The sequence below is a fragment of the Ixodes scapularis genome, unplaced genomic scaffold (genome assembly GCF_016920785.2).
Source record: "Ixodes scapularis isolate PalLabHiFi unplaced genomic scaffold, ASM1692078v2 PGA_scaffold12__126_contigs__length_90152505, whole genome shotgun sequence".
NCBI lineage: Eukaryota > Metazoa > Arthropoda > Arachnida > Ixodida > Ixodidae > Ixodes > Ixodes scapularis.
Genome location: NW_024609838.1, coordinates 14,808,702 through 14,830,671, shown reverse-complemented (window position 1 = coordinate 14,830,671; position 21,970 = coordinate 14,808,702). Strand labels below are relative to the sequence as shown.

General features: G+C 45.6%; 1 protein-coding gene across 1 annotated transcript in view; it reads right to left on the bottom strand.

Annotated features, from left to right (window-relative positions):
- The window catches only part of LOC8034981 (MAM and LDL-receptor class A domain-containing protein 1), a 39,202-nt gene extending 27,989 nt beyond the window's left edge, over positions 1–11,213 (bottom strand). Inside the window, exons 1-2 of the mRNA XM_042289325.1 lie at positions 10,857–11,213; positions 4,858–5,029 (exon numbers count right to left, since the gene is read on the bottom strand). Coding sequence (XP_042145259.1) covers positions 4,858–5,029; positions 10,857–11,213 — 529 coding nt within the window. The remainder of the gene's footprint in view (positions 1–4,857; positions 5,030–10,856) is intronic.
- Positions 11,214–21,970: the final 10,757 nt, after the last annotated feature.

Here is a 21,970-nt window from a genome sequence, read left to right as displayed (position 1 = left end):
AAGATCGAGAGATTCCCAGATAGAGAGTAATGGCAGTTTAATCGGTCGGACAACTCGTCTACGTGAGGAATTTCAGCGGGAGTGGGGCCTTCCATGTAAAACTTGAGTAGAAAAGGCTCTATATCGGTTGACCAAAAGGTGTCATCTCTCTGAATACGTTGGATATATCAATGCCCTTCAGTGTAAATATAACTAAATCACAAACCTCTCTTTGTGTATTGTGTAACTGCCCTTGTGTTTGATAGTAGAAGCTATGGTGGTGATTTGGACCTTTCACACCAGGCTCCTTTTTCTCATTTTTCGCCTCATACTCCTTTGCGGTTTAAGTATGCTTCAAGAATCTTTTGGAACGGGGATCCGTCCCTCATATTAACAAATAAGCCGCACTTCTGCACAGTGCAGTTATCCTGTTCAACGTACAGTTGTAGAGCAGCATCCTCATTGATTCTACCTTATACTGTTGCGGGTGAAGAAAGTTTTTGGGTACACGATACTTGAAACAAGTCTGGCACTGTACGTTGTGGTTCGACACCCACTAATGTCGTCGTCCTTATGGAGCCTCATCAATTAATAATTACCTCGTCACCTCATATTGCTCTTCATCAACAGTAAGTACAATAGGCTACCGCCATATTACAATCCAAGAATTGAAAAATTTAGTCGTTCAGTCCTTCAACAAGTTTATTATTTATACATTGTTATTACGTTACATTACCTCGAGACGATCGACGTTCATCGTCGATCTTCAAATACTTATACCTGTATATAAATTAGACGCACAAGGGGGGGGGGGGGGGGGGGGAGGGGTCGGTGGCCGAGTGCATGGTCTAGCGCACACCAGCTCGGAGCACTTGGAGCGAAAGCTCGCGCTGCAGAACCCACCCCGCCCCTGCCTGTTTCGATCTGAAAGAGCATCGTACCGGCGTGCGGTCGTTTATCACTACTGCGTGGTGCACGTTAAAGACCCCAGGTTTGCGGCTGTACCGCACTGGCTAAATTGTTCATCTACAGCTGAGACACCAGACGCCCACTAAGGCAGACTAACTTCCGGCTGTATAAACATACACACAACAATTTGCATTTAGACGCACAATCACAAAGAACACAGCGTGCCGCATCTTTTCTTTTGATGTTTTTTTTTTTTTTTTAAACCAGTGCAAGCTCGTGCGTTCTTTCTTTTGAGACGGTTAGAACGGTCGCACAAACCCACGTTTCTCCTACCCGCCCGCTTCCTCCTCTAATTACGTGTATTTTGTTATAACTAAATAAGCTATAATAATGGCGTATTATTCATATTTACTTTCAGTTTCAGTCAGGGAAAAGGAGTTTCGCGGGAACTACAGCCAATAAATGAGCTGCGCTTAGAGTATCGGCACTCTCTTCCCCGACAGTGCTGTGAACGCCGCCATTTTGTTGCTTGTGCAGAGCAGGCGCAACTGCCGATCGTCATGATTCAAAAGTGCGACATCCTCAGCATTAGATTCGGTGTTAGGAAGCTCATGTAATGTTGCTTTGCTTTGTCGAAAACTGTTTAAAGTGGAGGACAGAAAAGCGTTTCTTGTGATTTCAGATAAAGCTTCAAATAACTGGCAACCATGATTTTAAGCCACAATAAGGTCAAGTGTCGCTACTCTGAAGCGTAGCTTATTTAATGACACTATTCATGCTCTTGTTCAAGAGGCTTGCAATACCTGGAGGGGCCATGACGTAAGCCCCGTGGATTCCACAAGCCACTACCTTTTGACACCTGCCTCTTTTTCATTGTTCCCGCTAGTGCCACTAAATAAGCTACGCTTCAGAGTAACGACACTTGGCCATATTGTGGCTTAAAATCATGGTTGCCAGTTATCTGAAGCTTTATCTGAAATCACAGGAAACGCTTTTCCGTCCTCCACAAATGTTTAAACAGACCGGGACACAGAAAAGCAATATTACATGAGCTTCCTAACACCGAATCGAATGCTGAGGAAGTCGCAGTTTTGAATCATGACGATCTGCAGTTGCGTCTGCTCTGCACAAGCCCCAATATGGCGGCGCCCACAACAATGTCGGGGAACGGAGTGCCGATTACCCTATTCACACGAGCATAAAGGTCTCTTTAGCTAAGGGACCTTCATGGCGAAAGGCGAATCAGTTCGCGATCCTCCGCGCGTGGCATATGCTCGCGATCTACTAGCGCGGGCTGATTCGCTGGCTGCAAAGGGACCTTTGTTAAAGGTACCTTTATGCTGGTCGTGTGAATGGGGTACAAGCGCAGCTCATACAGTGGCTCTAGTTCCCACTTGTGCCAGTAAATTAGCTGCGGCTCCGAGTAACGACACTTGGCTTAAAATTGTGGCTTAACATCATGGTTGCCAGTTATATGGAGCTTTATCTAAAATCACAGGAAACGCTTTTCCGTCCCTCACAAATGTTTAAACAACCCGCGACAGAGCATTTCAATATTGCATCAGCTTCCTAGCACCGCATCTAATGCTGAGGAAGTCGTACTTTTGGATCATGATGATCGGCAGTTGCGTTTGCTCTGAGCAACACCCAAAATGGCGGCGCCCAAACCAATTTTGGGGAACTGAGTGCCGATATTTTAAAGCTCATGTAGTGACTCTAGGCATAAAGTTAACTCGGGTGTATTATTTTCCTCTTTGTCTTTATTGTTTATTGATTTCAATCATATCGAATAATGAACGCATTATATCACGCTACGCTTGTGTAATTATTTGTCTTAGATTTATTAGCCTGACCCAGTACTTAAACCATTCATTTATCGATAGTAAATCTTCCAATATATTTTTTTAATGTTAAGGTAAAAAGACACTGAGATTGATGATGATACAGACGCCAACGCCGCCCTCGGAAATTTTTTGAACACTAGAAATCAGCAGTTTGTCTGCCATCCGCCAGGTAGCGCAACAAAACACCCAAACAGTTTTTAATTGTTTTTAAAATTAGCTAAGCTCTACACCTATTAAGAAACCAAAGCAAGATCACTGTGAAAATTTAATACATCGCAATGTATATCTATTCCAAACAATAAATGTTATTAAATGCCAATAAATCTGTTTGATGTCCAAAACAGATATGCGTCAAAAACAGGTAAGTTTGAAGGGCTCCTGGAGCGTTATGACTTTGAAAATGAAAAAAAGCCATCGTCCACCTCTTGAGCAACCATTTAAGCTCTAAATGTTATAAAAGATTTTATCACAGTTTAATTATTTCTTCAGCGGCATTTGAACTACCATGACTCGAAGCACAAAAAAGTGCTACGTTTGATATAAAATATCTAAACAAAGAAATTTTAAACAACATTAAATTTTTTTCTGCATATTACCAGTTATAAGCACTACATCTGTAGCTGATTTCATTGCCCCAGCGCTTGTCATTAAAAACATATTTGTGCTGAAAAATGTCAATTTTAGGGCAATATTTGGAGGGATGAAAAAAACAAAGTAGTGCAAATACCAAAAACGTGTATCGTTAGATTCTTCTCCGACATCATCTTAACAAAACTGCTATATTGGAACCGTGCTATCTTTAATGGATCGTTCATAAAACATGAACTAGCGGAGCAAGTGAGGGTCCGCGCCATCATATTCGCAACGCTACAAATGCGCATGAGCAGTAAAAACCAACACATACATAATATCAAATGAAAGAGGATTGCATTGCCTTTCGAATGACATAAATCCCACAATACAGTATTTAAAAGGAAATAAGTAATGGCCTGCCAAAAAGTACCTAAACTGCCACATTCAGTGGGACCGTGGCCTTAAAGCGATCGTTGCCAGTAATTTAAAGTTTTATCTAAAATTGCAAAAAAAAAAAAAACAAAAAAAAAACACGCTTTTCTGCTTTAAAAAAAAACTGCGACATAGCGAAGTGCTATCACCGGAGCTTCCCGCGACAGCTCATCGGTTCAAGAAGTCGCAACTCCTGAACTTTAGACACGCTGGGCAACTAAATGGCGGCGATCACAAGGCAATAGAGGGATGAAGTGTCCATGCTCTAAACGTAGCTTGACTCTAGTGAGAATACATCGTAATAATTAACGGATCTGTTCAACGTCGAAGGCTGTCTCGAGATTCGCAGTTGAGAAACAGATGGGGACTGACTGCGTCCTGTCGTGACCGGAAGCTTTGTCCCTTGAGCCCGAACCTCATCTGGTGGGAACAGTAGACCAGATCCGAGATGGAGCACGCGATCTGAACAGATTTGATCCACCTCCGGATTCCCAGTGGAACATGGCCACTCCTCCGGGATCGGCGGAGTTTCCATGTTCCCTATTTTCGGCCTCTTCTGCGGAGGTCCGTAAAGGCAGTCGAATTCAAGCGGGACATACGAGCAATCCTCGTCGTCGCTGCTACTCGAGCCGCTGCTGCGTTGGAGGGGCTGCTCGAACAAGTTGATGACGAACTGTCATCAAGCAGCAGCAGCAGTAAAGCGGGCGGCGCATAGCGAGCGGCCATTATGAATTCTTCCGAGGCGAGATGCACGGCGAGGAAGGAAGTCACGCGTGCGCACCGAGGCAGGCTGGCCTCCCGGTCGAATCCGGCGAATTCGACGGAGCGACCTTTCTCGGATCCGGATCGAGACCTGGAGTGGGAGCTGATCCAAAACGACGAGCGGAACACGTCCGTCTCGATCCCGATCGCCCGGTGAAATAGGCGCGCTCCTTAAAAGTCGATCCCGGCGCGCTCCAAAACGACTTGTGGAATTCGCCAATAGTGATATCAGTGCGAAGAAACCAGATTCGCAGGAAGTGCAGTGCCGACAACACAGCCATCGCAGTGCCGTGACTTGCATGCAGGGCCTCGTGATGGTGCGTAGAAGGCGTGGAGGGAATGCGGGAGGCGCACATACCTTCACCGGTGTTGAGGGTATGGTCCGTTCGCGGTCCCCCCAGCCACAGGGCTGTGTCCCCCTTGCCGGGCTTCCAGGCCATCTTGGGGGTCGCGTTGAAGTAGTTGGTCCAGTCGCACATGGTCAGCTCTTCGCCTTGGCCGAAGTCGCACGGCTCGGGTTTCTCAATAAACTCTAGAGCGAAAAAAAAAGTTTTTTGTTTATATATTGGAGAGTTTTATAGTAGGGTGCCCCGACGGATTATGTCCACCGAGTAGCTTGGAATGTCGCACAGAGCATGTCCAGAACATAGTGAGACGCTCCAAGCTGGTTGCAGTGCCCAAAGTGTTAGAGCACCTCTCTCTATTGGCTTAAGGCGCCTTCACGTACAGGCTTGCGTTTGCTTGCGACCGTTTCCTTGTGATCTCTCACGACTATAGAACACTCTTAAACACGTTATGATGATAATGCAATTAAAATATAAAGGTGCAAGCGAGCTCGACAACTCGCTTCCACCTTTGCATTTTAATTGCCCATCATCATCCTAACCTTAAAAAAATGGAGGCTGTTCACCCTTGCTGGTGTTAGACTGGTGGCAGCTGACAAATTCCGTTGGCTCTACTGGCGTCTTACCCCTGGTTAGCTCAGTTAGTAGAGCGCTTCACCGGAGATGGAGAGGTCCCTGGTTCGATTCCAGAAGGAGACGGATGTTTTCGGTCGCACACCAGTCACCTAGCTCTGTTTGGAGATTTTTGTTTGTCCTTTGCACCCCTTGTCCCCCTTCTCCAAGGATTATTTTCGTCACTCTTAAACACACTGGCACGCTTGCGTCACCTGTGAGGTTACCCTTGTGGGGATTCCTATGCTCTCCCTTCCCCGATGGCTGTGATAACGGCTGCGGGTCGGAACGCTCGGTCGCCTTCGCCGTGAGCTACGACCTGTTCGTGAGGCAGAGGGCCGCCTGGCCTTTTGGGGCTCTCCTCTCCCTCTCTCCCGTGGGGACCTCTTTCCGACCCCCCGCTCGGATACGAACCACTGCCGACAGGCGAGGAGGTATCGCCTCTTGTTTTCCCGCTTTCGGGAAAAGGAGTCGTCCGGGTGACCGCGAAAGAGGAAGGACGTGTGTCGGCGACTTCTCCGGCGCTTCCCCCGTCTTGGCTCTCCGGAACTCCGCGTCTGGCAGGTATGAACCTTTTCTTACCTTGCCGGCGCGGGTGCATTTTGGATGGGGACATGGTAGTTTATTTTAAGAGTGTTCCAATAAATGCTCTTGAACTCTGTCCTTACTCTGGTACGTGTGTCTTCTCTTCCGCTATATTCGAGAGGGTGAGACAGGGTAGACGATCATTGGCACCGACGGAGGTAATTAATCAAACCGACCCGCAGTAATGTAGCCCTAAACGTCGTCTACATTGCCGCGGAGATGTGGGGACCGCGGGCTACTAGGTTCGACGTCTCCTTTGAGATATCGCGGCTGTTGAGATAACCCTTTGGTTACTCTATCGGTACCTGTGTTGGTAGCAATATCCCACACCCTGGAACTGCATTTGATTTCACTAGGATGGTTTTGCGGTATTTTCAAGATCAAATGTTACGTACTGCGTATAAGGCATTGTTACTTAAAAACATTGTCATTTTTTTTTTTTTTTAGAGAAAACAAAATGATGAGCGAAGAAAATGAGAGATACTCGGAAATTCCAAGTGTTCCACGGCTACTCGATAGATGGCGCCAGTGTGCTACATCGTCGTAAGAGATCACGAAAGGTTTCAAGGCACGCGGTCGTAAGCAGTTGCAAGTGCGTGAATGGTGGTTTACGTGAACCTGCATCTGTAATGAAGACAACATTCTTAGTGACATGCGCGGGTCCAAACTGCAGTGTAGACTATTCATCAGAAGATCTATGCAGTATTCTAAGAGACAGCTACGCCAGCGCGCGGCTTTAGAAAGTAATAATCTTGCAGAAGAGATCTCGTAGAAATAAAAAAAAAATAAAAATATAAAACATAGGTAATAAATTAATGCGTACCGGTGTACGAGCCGCACAATTTTTTTTCCCTTAAAAAATAACCTAATAATTTCTACCATAAGAAATAGTCAATTAAAAATATTGTATTTTCTATCTTACCTTTACATTCGCACTCAACACTTCCGTTTCGTCTGCGTACGATCCACGCAACGTATTCGTCAGAAGTTCATTGTTGGATCCGTGGAAGGTTACCGCTCTTATAAGTAATTTATCATGGCGGTTAAATATTGAAGAAAAACATAAGTTTTATTATGTCTTATAAATTGATAGTTTGTTTTAATTGTCCGTTCAAACACGCCAAAAAACAAAGTGAAAGAAGACCAGGACTGGCAATTCGCAATATCTCTTGCTAAGGGTACTTAACGTGCCCCCCCCCCCCCCCCCCCCACACACACACACACACGCACACACACACAAACAGGAAGGAAATACGTACTTTCAACTTCTTCCTCTTCTTCCTCCTCTTGACGTTTTTCTCTTTGCTGAAAAAAATATATATACATATATATACATAGATCCCACGATATATGATGTTTCATTTCTGCGTGGTATGAAACTGCTACAGTCGTTCATCGCCATATTCGCTGCAGCATCCTGCAATCACTTCGTGAAATCCAATTGGCATTTGCTTTAGGCCGCAGTCCAGCTTTTCATGCATGACACACAAGAGACCCGATGATTACTGCAGACATGATTGGAGAATTATCTGCGCCTCGTGTATGTTCAAACATTGTTTGCTTTAGTTTTTGCATGACCAATGTGGCCGTCATGCATGCGTATAAACAAAGATGTCCGGAGACAATTTTGCATGACCAATGTGGCTGTCACGCAAGGAAGGCCTCAGACAGTCTCATTGTCTGTTGGATGATGTAATTCCAGTGTGAGCCGTGGCTTTAATGCACGCACTCGCATCATCACTTTCTGTGTAATTTTGTCTCTTGATTATATATTTGATCTGTCTTTATCTTCTCATATTATTTGAAACAATATAGAGTAAAGCATAATGGAATAAATAGTATCGAGTATGTAGTACGATTCGCAAACCAAGTTATTTTGCCCGATGTTTACAACATTCCGAAACTAGTCGAAATATGCGGCAAGACGAATGAACCGTATACACGATCAAATGAAAATAAAGGTTAGACAGGCGGCTGAAGAAAACAATATTTGGCAGATTCGGGATTCCAACCCCGGGTCTCCTCGTAACTGGTTTGGTATGCTAACCGCTACACCACATCGCCTTGTCTTTTGGTCTTGTTCGATCTGACTTACGATTGCGCCGAAACGAAATAATACCCAATCAGATGGGTGTTTTTTTTTTGTTTTTTTTCTGTTGCTGATGGAAAAGTATTGCAAGGTACGCTAGTGCTCTTCGTGCAGGTGAGCTATAAGTAGGGCTCCGTGTTTTCGGATAAATCCGAAAAACTGCGAAAAACACCCGCCGGTAAAATTTTTGGCAATTCGGATTTATCCGATAAACTCCGAATTGTTATGTGCCCCACAACAGAAAAAATAAATAAATAAATAAAATTACAATTTCAGCAGCGCAAAAAAGAATGGTCTTGGGAAAATAACACCATAATTATCTTTCAAGCCTCGGACCGTTGTCAAAAAGGGGTCTTACGGCTTGTCTCGTCAAGATTGGTTCAGGGTTATATCAGGTCTGCTCTCGAGCACGCGTGTACAGCCTGGGACCCACCAACTGCTGTTGATAGAAATAAACTTGAAAGAGGTCAAAACTTAGCGGCTAGATATGTTTCCGGGAATTATAACAGGCGACTCAGCATGACAAGTCTGAAGGAATTCTTAGGCTGGGAATCTCTCGAAAAAAGAAGGAAAATCTATGGCTAAAATTATTTCATAACATTTATCACCGCAGAACTGGTATACAGCGCGAAAACTACATTTTGCCCCCGCATTATACTCTCATCGTGTCGATCACGAACGAAAGGTACGTGAATATAAATGTAGCACAAACCAGTTTAAATCTTCTTTTTCCCCCAAATCTATTAGCGAATGGAATCAATTGCCTTCGGAGGTTGTTGACATTTTAGACAATGACGCTTTCTTTGCTGCATTGTGATAAGTATTTTATTTTTTGTTTCCCGTGTACTGGGTATTCATGTGCGCGTTCTGTTATGCTCCTTTGTATTTCTTAAATGTATCACATTGATAAAAATCCCCCCCCCCTCACTTTAATGCCACCCTGGCGCTGTGAGAAAGTGAATAAATAAAAGGAAACAGGTTACCGGTACCGTTCGTGTCACGACAAAAGCCACTCCTTTGGTTTCCAGTTTAGGCTATGGGATTTGGGATTTAGAGATAGGAGAGGGTAGGTTTCTTGGGGTAAGAGTGAAAGCTATGGGCCATAGAGATTGTATAAATAGGGAAGAAGGGCAGTTGAAACTTTTCGATCCCCGCCGCCCCCGCCCGTTTCGATCTAGATGAGTCTCGTACCGGCACGCGTTCGTGTGATCACTACTGCGTGATGCACGTTAAAAATCCCAGGTTAGCGGTTGTACCGCACTGGCTAAATTTCTCATCTACAGCTAAGAGACCGATTACCCGTTGAGGCGCATCTCCATCAAGGCTGTATAAATATAAAGAGCAAGCCAATTTTTTTTTAAACTTCTCTATTGCATCCTTAACCACTCCACGTCGCGCGGCCGCGAGATAGATTGATGGGATGACTACGAGCTTCCTTGCGGCTACCTCCGGCAGTTTATTGATTTTAAGGTATCGACGTTTATCGAAGCCACACTTGTGCGTGACTTTTGTCGTGGGACAAACTAGTATTGCCAATGACACCAACGCCAAATTCAGGTGAAGAAATCTTAATTGATACAAGCGCATTTTATTTTTTATCTGGCATACGTTTGCATCCGGTTATTATTTATTATTTTTTGATAGAAAACACTGCGAAAGTAATCTCCGAATTTCGGAGAATTGGGGATTTAAGAAAAATAAACTCCGATAAACATCAAATTTTCGCTAAAAAATAAACTCCAAAAACACGGAGCCCTAGTTATAAGGCCAGGGACACATGACATGATAGGGCACGATACTTCAGATAATTAAAGAAACCTTGTTCATTATCTTCTTAGTTTGTAAAAATAGACATATGTGGTTTTAATAAACTGAACTGCTGGGCTTCATTGAAAACCACTAAATCAGTCAAATTTAGAAAAGAAAAATAAAATCGAGGGCATGGGAAGCGGGTATTACCCTAAAGTTACCACCCGTACAACAGGCTCAAGGCTGGTGGTGCGAAAACACCACGGCGCGATTTATTACCACCGACATGGTTAAAATTTCAACAAAATTAACGCGTGGGTACTTACGGTTTAAAAGTCGCAAGAAAATATGCATTTAAAAATCATATTTGCAATATATATGCAGTAAACTCGTTTTTCAAAAAAAAAAAGAAGACAAAAAAAAAAAAAACGTACAACAATTTTGCACGCTTTGATTTGAGCACAATCGACGAGACATGTTATTTTTCGACGTTTTCTCCTCATATAACCAAAAAGAAACCGCTTCACATCTGCCGACCTGAACATGTTGGGAATCGTGTGGGAGGTTCGTTGAACTAGCCTCCTGAATATTTTATATGTATACACGCAATTGGCGCCGAGTTGGGAAAGATACGTAGCGAACAATACAGAACACGAATGCGACACCGTCGGTAAACTGTCGAGCGAATTGCACTTGGTCCTCATCAAACTAAGGTCATGGTGCTCGCTGCAGACATTTTGAAAGAAACATCTGCGGATACGCTGGATAACATCTCTGCGGACAGTCTTTGTATGACCAGCGTTGACAGGACAGTCATACAAGCAACAAACACGCGTCAGAAAGTGCCTTCAGGTTGTTGTTTTCTGTTTCTTTTCATTATGTTGTATGATGTAGTAGCAGCTAGGCTGCTGGGAGTATACTTTACGAACGCATTTATCTTGTAGTACACTTTCTTTTTTATAGAAGAAGAAAACTCACCAACAGATCGCGTTCGAGCTTGACATCGATTTGGAGTGTTTCCGGAGTGATTGACGTCACTTCCGTTGTGGTCGTTGTTGAAGACACTCGGGTGACCACGTTCTCTTTCTCAAGAGCAGCAGTTTCCTCGGTCGTGGTATGCTCCAGAGCGACTGAAGACGTCACATTAGATGCGACGTCACGTGTGACGTCACGCGATGTGTTCAACATGGTGTCGTAACCAGCGTCCGAATCCGACTCGTGGCCCAGGCGGGACGTGACGTCATCATCCGGGACCTCGAACCCGCAGCCGGGGTCTTCGGTGCAGGTGAGCACGACGCAGTAGCACACACTTAACCAGATCACAATCAAAGACATAGGGCAGTATGACGCACGTAGAAACTGCTCAGAACGTTGCAGTGTAGGTTACAGCTTCGCAAGAACTCGTGTTCAAAGAGTGCGGCAAACACGTGCTGAAATGACTCCGACTGCCGTTTTGGCGCGCGATCATAGTTTGACTACGGCGCCGAGGAATACGGATGGTCGGGAGGAAAGGGGTGTGGGGTGCGACAGAACCGAATTTGTTACTCGCTGTCCGGTTCTATGGTCGCCATGGAGATGAATGGGACCCAATCAGGGAAGGACATGTAAGGTCACGTGGAGGGTGACGCGCCGTACGCGGAACTGCGGAAGTTGGGGACGGTTTCTGTTTCTATGGCCTTTTTTTCCAGTCTCCAGTTCGTTGTGTATGTCCGCAAGTCTAAAAAAATAAGAACAATAACTGACAAGCAATAGAAATTGAGGTTTTTTTTTTGTTTTATTTTGTTTTTACATTGTCTGTGTGGTATTGTGATAGTTTTATGACTTTTTTTTTCCTTTTTCTTATTTCACGTAACGCTTTATCTACTTTTTTCGCCAAGTTTAATTTTTAGGAACATAGGAACTGGAGGCGAACTGCAATGAAGAACCTTTTGACATTAGCCTTAGCTCGTTAGAGGTGCAACCGATGAAGGTTTGAGACGTTCTCTGTGTCTGTTCCTTCTACTGAAAGTTCTTCCGATTTCTTCCACCGCAGTCTCAGGTGTAATACGACACGATGAATGTTGTAGTTTCGGTTTGGGCGGTCATACGGTTGTAATTTGCAACCATGGGCGTACCAACCCGAGTTGGGGGGGGGGGGGGGGGAGGCGCTTGCACCCCTTCCCCCCCCCCCCCCCCCCCCCCCCCGGTTCTCAGAGTGGGGGCAAGGCATGTGTTTTTTGTCCCCCCCCCCCTACCCCCCGTGAAACAGCCGACACTGGGCAGGGCAAAAACTGGCCGGCGGCACCGAAGGGATACCAAGGGCACAGCCCCCCGGCACTGCGGGGTGTCTGATTTGCCCCGTCACTCAAAAACAAGTTGGTAGTACGCCACTGCTTGCAACCCTAATTTGGTATGTAATACCAGCGAGAAGACAACTTCTCGCCACGCACTGCGGTTTTTACACTCTCAATGAGTGTTCACCTTCCCAGTACTTATCACCAAAGTAAAAAGTAAAAAGTATCGCCAAAGTCACTAGACTGCACGCATAGCGTTTGATATTCACCAGAGGAGAGCTACTGCGTATGCTTAAAAAACCATCCACTTCCCAGCAAAAAAAAAAAAAAAGAGGAAAGATGGCAGAATGCGATTTTCGGAATGGTCTAGCTGCACCCCGCAGACGTTTTGGTGTGCCGGCGGTCGTGACGACCGACCTCCGGGGCGAGCTCGGCTGGCGTCAACTAGGAACTCGGCCAGAACAAAAGGCTAACTGGAACGGGCTTTGACGATAGACGCAGCGCGTCGTTTGCCGAGGCGAGGCTGGCGACGGGAAATACGGAGCAGCGAGAAAACAAAGGGCCTTTATGGGGCTGGCCTCCTCATTATCATTCAAAAAAATAAATAAGCGCCGCTTTTTTGGATTTTGTTTCTGCTTTATCTTGGGCCGGAAGGCGGATTGAAAATGGAGGTCAGTTGATTTCGAAAGGCTGCGGGGCGATCAAAGCACGCCCCGTCTAAGCTTCAAAGCTGTCTAGACTTAGCAGACAGAAATTGTTTGCTACAGGTATACTCTACTCCGTTTCAAGTCAAAGCGCAGCCCGGCGTTATACGCCCTGTCCTGTGTGCCACTCATTTTTTTTTTGTCCTCGTTTTTTAGGCGTAATCTGCAGTGGGCTACAACCCGATGGAGTCAATCGAGCACCCTGAAGTCTGCATCGTCACGGCGGCCCTCGTCGTTTTTGTGGGTAGGCTATCGCCGGCTGGACCAATCACTATGAGTGATTGGTCTAGTCGCTGGTAGGAAACTCACTTAGAAGATGACGATGCGCTTTTGGCGCTGCTTCATTATAGGAGTTTTCGTAGATCGTTTTCGCCGTCCCGCACCACAGGGAGTTTTAGTAGACCGTATTTCCCCTCCGCTAGGCCACCGCTACGAAGAAACCGCCACTGCGCCTGCACGCCGATGGCCTTGGCTGTAGAGTTCCGGGTAGCGGAGGGGCTTAGAGGAGGGGGAAACGCGGTCTACGAAAACTCCCTATTAGGGAGTTTTCGTAGATGGTTTTCGCCGTCCCGCAACTCTCTCCGCAACTTGCTACGATACCCGAAATTCTAGTCAAGGCCATCGGCGCGCAGGCGCAGTAGCGGCTTCTTCGTTGCGGAGGACTTAGCGGAGGGACTTAGCGTCGGCTGTAGTGAGTATGCGCAGAGAAAGTGAGGGAGAGGAGGAGAAAAGAGAGTGGTCAGCGGTGGCCGGGTGCTGACGTTTCGTTACTTAGTAATGCGACGTTGATTTGTGAGGAAAATGAAATAACGTTTGCTGTACTAAGGATTAACGTGTGATTACACGAAGAGGTCTCTTTTGCGTGCGTTACCTGGCGTGCACCCGGTCTTTCTGTTCACAGCGGTTTCCTGTTTCCGGGCAGGCGCTGTGGGCAAAGTTCTGTTCTCGCTCTTGCTCAGCGTAATAAAGAGCTTGTAAACCCTCGCCACCTTTTTCGGTCGTTTATAGACGTAAACATACTACGACTATGCATGCGATTAGAACACAAGTATAGGCCGGCCCTATTCTTCGTTTATAATCACCCATAATCATGTTTGGTTATAATTATTGGTTATAATAACCGATCGGTGTCCTCTTTTTGTTGCTTGTGTAGCCCAAACCGGACCGTGATTAAACCCGGCATGGCTAGGAGGCGTGTTGTTTGTGAGCAGTACGTGTACTGTACAGTTGTTTCTGTCATGCAACGTCTGCGAACAAGGCCGGTTTAGAACGCTTGTTATAAAAGCCCCTTTTACTGCCATCTCGCACTCACTTTTCGCGCAAGATGGCAACGGCCGCCGAAATTCCGTTACTTTGGCCCCGGCTGAGTGCCATGTTTGAAATGAGGTCTGTGTACCGAAACTCTGTGAACTGAACTCTGTGTACCGAAACTCAAGCTGCTCAACACATCCAGGACGTCGAACTCTAATTTGAAAGAGCACATCAAGGAGAGGCATTTTTCAAGTCACCTTTTTTCGCTAAAATGTCATGGTTAAGTTTTGTTAGGCAAAAGAACGCACCTTTCTTTCGAGATCGTTTTGTTAGTCGCATTGTTTTTCAGCTACATCTGACAATGCTCATTAATGTAAGCTAGCGAAAACTCTTCCAAAACGGCTTAATTTAGTTTACTTGTACATTTCAGAAGGTGGGAAAATGAATCATTTTGATATTTGTTTAAGTTTGCGATTTATTTACACAGTTTTTTTTTCTATACTAATTCGTGATGCAGTTTATTTAGATAACATTTCCTTGTACCACACCACTGATAACTAGAAATTTTTCGCTAGTCCCTTTATTTGCAGAAGCTATGAGAGTTCGAGGTGCTTTCAAGGAAACGAAAAACCGAAACTACAACCCACTGTCCACTTAAGGCCCGTTCACACTGCCCCCATTTTCTTACGTTAAGTTACGTTACGAAATATAAAGTTGAAGTCACCGGGACCTCTGTGCTTCATATTAAGCGAGGCTACCAGTTCAAGGAGAAAGCACGACACGCGACATTCGAGACACGAATGTTTCGGTGGCTTATACGTAACGTAACTTAACGTAAGAAAATTCGACAGTGTGAATCCGCTATAACAGTGAAACAGAAAGTAACGACAAACTAACGTAAAACTAACGTCCGTTAACAATGACAAGTAATGACACCAGTATTATGTTACATATGCAAATTGGTAACGGAGCTCTGTAAAGCGTTAGCTTTTTTCCAAACTAACGAGTAACGCTATTTCGTTACTTCTTTTCGGTGGTCGTAGTGCCGACGGTACTCCTGCGTTCGTAGCATTCCTGCACGCGCCTCGAAGAGCATGCGACTGTCCAGGCTGTTGTCATAGAGTGCAGATTCAGTTTAAATGCCCTTCTTTTATTGGTGGTAAACATGCAGCGTCGATTTTGACTGCGACGTCTCTGCCCACCGAAGCGCCTCCTCGTTTTTCACCCTCGTCTGTAGCTCCCGCTCCCAGTTGTTATCTGGTGTGGTGGTCACAGGGGCAGCCGCCTCCTCCACTAAGTCTGCCCCCTGTCATGTAGGTGAAGACAAACAGTCTTTAGGCCCACCGGCTGCGATGTGTGTATATTTGTATGTATATTGGGAGCGCAATCTCTTTACAACGAGAGTCTAGAAGCGCCAAAAACTAAAATAAAATAATAAACCACAGGTGTCACCGATTCATGAGGCGTAGCGTGCCACCTATCGTCGTCATGCCGCACACGGAGCGAGCTGCACGATTCTGACACCTCCCCTTCTAGTCACCGTAACCTAGGCTTGTAAAAGATGTCATCGCGCCATGCTGGTGGTCAGTGGCGTACCAACTTGTTTTTGAGTTGGGCAGGGGGGCGGGCAAAGCAGGCCCCTTCCCCCCCCCCCCCCCCCCCCCCCCCCCCAAGGCCGGGGGGCGGTGCTCTTGGTATCCTTTGGGCGCCGCCGGCCACTGTTTGCCCTGCCCAGTGGCGGCTGTTTCAGGGGGGGAGGGTGCAAAACGCATGCCTTGCCCCCCCCCCCCCCCCCACACTCTGAGAACTGGGGGGGGGGGGGGGGGGGGCAAGTGCCCCCTTGCCCCTCAGGTTGGTACGCCCATGCTGGTGGTCATTCCTATTTATTCTTGACGAGCAAAACAAATTCTGGGATGCGACATGAAAGCTCTAGAAGGAAAGCACTGAGCAGCACCGCAATGGCCGCTGATGTGACGACAGTGCAAGCCATGTACAGTATGCGTTCACAAATAGTAAGATTGCCATTCGACTCACGATCTGGAAACGAAACCAGGATATTCGTTGTCTCTCTGACCCGCTGAGACAAAGACGACGAAGGCGGCGCGCGTGAATCAAGCGCGTTAGCCCAAGAGCGCGAGTCCGTGTGTAGCGCGATCTCGCGCTCGCATAGGAGCGCAGGAGCTCGTTCCAAGTGGGGCCCGAATGCATTCGGGCCCCATTTGGAACGAGCTCCGGGAGGGGGACGGACCTCGGCTGGTGCTAGAGCCACTAGCTGGGGCCAGATACTGCTCTCGAACCGCCGAGCACTCAGCAAGAGGAGGCCGCGAGTTTAACACTGACCCTAACAGATGTACTTTATCATGTGGAAGGAGACGCCGGGGCGGCGGAATCAGGTGCGTATGACTTTCGCCGCGCGTTTCATGAGGGGAACGTGTACAAAGAGTTTAAATAAGGACTTAACGCAGATGGCTGACTTTCTCCAGAGACTGATATTTTGACAATTCTTGCACAAAAAGTGTGTTTTTAGCTTGCATGTGGGACGGCGTTTTGGTAATGCAAGATGGGACTAAACAGCTCATGTGCCAGAACTTGAGCAAGTGAACGATTATACTTGCACAGATAGTTTTCCATTGCTTTATGAGCGAGCTGATAAAGTAACTATTTTCTCACGAATGCTTGACTCAATTACTTAAAAATGAAACATTAGTAGACGTGCACTATTCGACAAGCGATTTCGATGACATCTCGCCACTGTCTTCTTGAAGAATTATTCTACTTTCCCCAGTCTGAGGGACCAGAACGCTGTAACCAAGCCCTGACAAAGAGCTGGTCCAGAGAGCAGGGCGGACTGTAGTAAGGTGGTAACCTGAGCTAGTTGGTATGCATTAAACATGATGATAGACCGCGCACAAATAGACAGAACAGACGAGGTAAGAAGAGCAGTGCGTACTCACAACTGAAATGTATTGCGTGAAGAAAAGTAAGATGATTCATAGGGTGACCAGACATCCCGTTTTGGCCGGGACAGTCCCGTTTTTGAGGCCCGCTTTTGCCGTCTCGTCTTTTTGTCCCAATAATGAATCATGTCCCGTTTTCGTAGAAGTGCATAGTTTCGAAAATGGCACTAAGCGAGTTGAAGCAAATCGAAAATATGCCTACTCGTTACAAGCATATTCTACAAAAATAACCGTAGGTACTTTAAAATATTTACCCAGAGAGAAAATTTTAGAACTGTTCTTGCCCACAAACACTTTTTCTCTCGCGAAGACGCGTGTATATATATATATATTTCTAAACACGGATCTGCGCGAGAAAAAAAAGTGTTTGTGGGCAAGAACAGTCCTAAATTTTTCTCTCTGCGTAAGTATTTATATTAGGTACCGGATGTAGAATCTCGCCTGGCTACACTTCACTCTTTCGAAAATGTCGACGAAACGTACGTGTGTGTTCACTGTTCACCAATGGACCCTTGTCAAGAAAAGCATTGAAAATAAACTAGAAGAGGAACTCTTCAGGTCTCTCAGAGATGGGTGCAAGTCTTTAAAGATATGAAAACAGAATGCATGCTGGCGCCGAGATTTCACGGGTCGTGGAAATGGCTCTGTGATACTCTGGAAGCACGTCTCCAGTGGAGCGCGTCTTTTCAATTATGAACTCCATGTGAATATGCGAGACGCTTCGCCTTCTTGTCTCACCATTGCGAGCAATGCTACTTGTGCGGTTGAACTTCCCACAAAAGTGCGCATATTTTTACAACCGAGTTTTGCAGGATAAAGTCCTGCTTAGAAAACTTCCGTCGTTGGCAAATTACGCCCACACCTACGAAGGACCCGAAACAGGACCTTCCAAATGAGTGCATGCAACTGAAGTGTGAGTGTGACTGTTTCCTAGGGCTTAGTGCAATGCGAACGTTATGAAATAAGACAAGTTCTTTCATTAAACATTTCTGCCTAACTCAAGCTTTAGTACGCCCATCCTCCTCCCCTCCCCCCCCCCCCCCCCCCCCCTCCCCCCCCCCCCCCCACCCCCCTTTCCCGCCAACACGGCTGAGATGTCCCGTTTTCTGCGTTGAGGAATATGGTCACCCTAAAGATGAAGCAAGATGACAGAGACACCGGCAGGTGGGCATACAATTCAGTCACAGCCGAAAGACCGCGAAAAGGATGCTTATTGTTTCGCTAAGCGCCACCGACGGCTGCCTAACGCAGTTATCGCTTAAACCCATAATGGTATACGCCTCAAGCACTTCACGTGTTTGTTTTTATTTGTTGACTGTTCCCCGTAGATCATGTCAGCCCCAAGGGACAACGAGGGCGCCCCGGCGGCCGGCGCGTCCCAAGGAAGCCGAAAAAGGCGATGCACCTGGAAGCTCTCCTTGGACTTGACCTCCACCTGTCATTGTCAAGCCGCCCATCGACGGGCGCCAGGAGGTCAATAAAACCGGCGGCCGACGGGACGAGTTATGAAAACCACACAAGTGACAAAATTTCAAAATTATGCTAATAAAAAAATATCTGGCTCACTTTTCAAAAAAAAAATTTTTTTTTTTTCAGGACGTTTTGAACGCGATAGCCTACTTTGAAGCCGTTTCTATGCCAAGCCATAAAAAATTCAACATGACGCGATGACGCCTTTCTATTTGTGTAGGGTGGTTGTCGTGCGACCGCTTCGGGGTCGTGCTGGAGCCAGGCTCCCGAGCATCACTCCCGGTCTTTGAGCAAACCGTTACCGTGCTCCGCGTACCGCACTATCGAAGCCTTTGAAGCATGCGGCGCGCGGAACACGGTAACGGTTTGCTAAAAACCGCTAAAGTAGTACACGCCTACGATGTGCGATTTTGCTTTCAGCTGAATAAGGTGCGCAGTCGTGTGTGTGTTCGTTGTTCTTTTGTTTCGAGACGTCTAGCCGTCCAGTAAGGAATCGAGAGCTGCGACCGAAATGTTTCGAGGCATATTTATTGCACACATGCTAAAACGAATGAAGTACAGCACTGCATCTCCATACGCGCAAAAAGAAAACATTGACAAAGTCACTTCGTTACCCTCGCCCACAAGCTGTAGTTATAGATCGCCAGCACCTCTCTCATCTGTGTACGATCTCATAACTTCATTATTACATGCCGCGCCGCACGCCTTCTTCGGAATGGGCTTTATCACTAATTTTATCACATTATAACTTCTTGGGAATTATCATATATACAAGTGTACACATTGACCAACATAATTACGCATTCAACATGCCATAGATCAGCTGTTCACTGAAAGTAAAGTTGTTCGCTGATAAGCCACTAGGTAGCCTCCAGGAATCATTAGCTTCATTTTTACATGTTCAAAGCTTCTCACGCAAGCTATATAAAAAAGGTGGCTTCTCACGCAAGCAATCAAAGTGGCTTGATTCCACCTAATCGCTTTCCACATTTTGAGGTGCAACTGAACGCAAGCGCTCGTAGCTTCTATACTCTGTTTCACCTTATGATGTACCGCAGAAAAGGCTACAAGCGCGAGCTCCTTGCTCTAGTGCACATCAAGGCGGCACAAGCTCTCTAGCCTAGATCCGTATGTGTATCAGCCGTCTGCCTTGTCTTCGTCGTCCGCAACAAGTAACAGAGCTTGTTGACGAAACGATCTTACAACAGAAAAGGTGCGTACAACAAAACCCAAGAAGAAATCCGTATTCACGAATCAAAGTTTTCCTAAGTTTCGCGCAAGTTACGATGAATTCCTACGACAGCTCCAGAGCTGTATGTTATTTTTACGATCAAATCCACATGACAGGCAACATCGCTCGCTTTTGTCGTCGCGACGACCGACGGACATTTCCACATGCCCTCTGAGCGCATTCCGAAATCCAAAAAAAAAAAAAAAAGCATGTTACTTTTTAATTGAAACACTGCAACAGCGCAGGTGCGACGTCGGAGCCGCTAAGGTGTCAATTTGGAGCAGATGGACTGAATGAACGGTAAAGGTGCAAGCGCGCACTACAGTCCGCATAGACGAAAATTTCATAGCGTTCACTAGTACTCTTTTACGGTAATTGAAGAACACATCGAAAATCGCGAGAAGTTTGAAATCCAGGGAATTACGAAACTGCACGTGTGCATGAACGGTTCGTTCCCTGTCGTTGGTGTGGCTGCTTAAACCTCTTATGCAAAATATTACAGCGAGGCTGTTTATGGCTAGGGTTCCCTGGATTTTTCATGTGCGTGACCAAAAACTACGCTCGCACCGCACCCACACGCCGCACTAGCCGGCGTCTGCAGCAGTAACTGTTTTAAAGCAAAAGCCTAAAACAATTGGCACCTTGCACGTGCGTTCGTCAACGCGTTATTAGGGAGTTGTAGTAGATCGTTTTTCTCCTCCGTTACCGCTTCTGTAAAGAAAACGCCTTCAAAACCCTTGGAGTAGTCTTCATGGAACGCATGACTTGGGAAGAACACACAAACTACGTCGTATCGAAACTACAGAGTAATATCGTAGGTTTAACTTATATGCATCGACAAATTTTACCTACTAGAGTTAAACTTCTCAAACATAACACATTATTTTATTCGCTTATAATTTACTGTCATCTAGTATGGGGAAACAGAACCCGCCAAAATTTGCAGATTTACTTATTGCAGAAGAAAATTCCAAGAAATATAGATAATGTTACGTATGATCATCCTTCTTTACCACTTTTTCAAAAACATGGCATAATGAACATACATAACATATATGTATTTCGTTTAGGTATAACTATAAACAGGAAGCAAAAAAAGACCAACCAAACAAACACAAATCTTCTTACTCAGTTTACTTGCTTATGTAAAAGAACAATCGCATATCCCACACGTAGCATCGACATGTGGAGCATTTATTCGTGTAAAACATATATGGGGAGCAAATGATAAAATCGATAAAATGCAAACTCCCAGAATTGCTAAATTTCTTTAATAATTACGATATACAACTAGAATATTTGAAGTGTTTTTCTTTTTTTTAACAAGAGTATGAAGTAATGACTATCGAAGGGTTACGATTGTGGGGGGAAAAAAAGAAGGCTTGTTGGTATGATTTATAGTGTTTCTTTCTGCGCGATGTGCTGTACTGTCCGACATTTTGTTTTCCACATTGTATTATTTCTGGGGAAAAGGGAGCTCATCAAGCTGATTTATTCAGCTTTTTCCCCCCAACCTACCACATTGCTCGGATGAAAAATAAAGGCATTTTTATAGTCACCTTCGATTAGCGCTTCGGTGTCTTGCGAGCTTCGAACATGCACTTGCAGCAAAAGCATGGCAGAAAGCAACGAGCTTGAGTTGGAGGCCGCAGCTCCGCAAGAGGTACCTGCCGTTCCAATTCTGCCAGCGACTATGAATTTGCACATCTACCATGACAGGTCAACCTTCATTCGGTAGTTCAGTGAAAGGTTGGCGATCATACTTAGCGTAAAACAATACACAGCAAGTCGAGCATTTTACTGCATCACACCACCACATTTTTTGGCCAAACGTCATATTTCTATTAACACATACTGTAAGCGACTTCGACAATTTTCGCGAGGACCTAATTTATGCGAATTTCGCAAATAGCCTACAATTCGTGGAAGATAGGTCCCGCAAACAATTCCAGTAAAATGTAAACACAGTAGAATCTATATTGAGATTCCACCGCGTCGCAAAAATTAGGACACGCAAATTATACCAAAAACTTCAACTTTGACCTAAATCGCGGAATTTTGAGCCCGCGAAAAATAAGCCGTTTACAGTATTCATTTGTTACATCCCTCATGAATGTAAAGAATTTGGTGAGTACAACTTAGTCAAAGTAAACTGTTAAATGCTCCCTTTAATTAATTTGTACCAACATGCTTTCTCACATGCTCT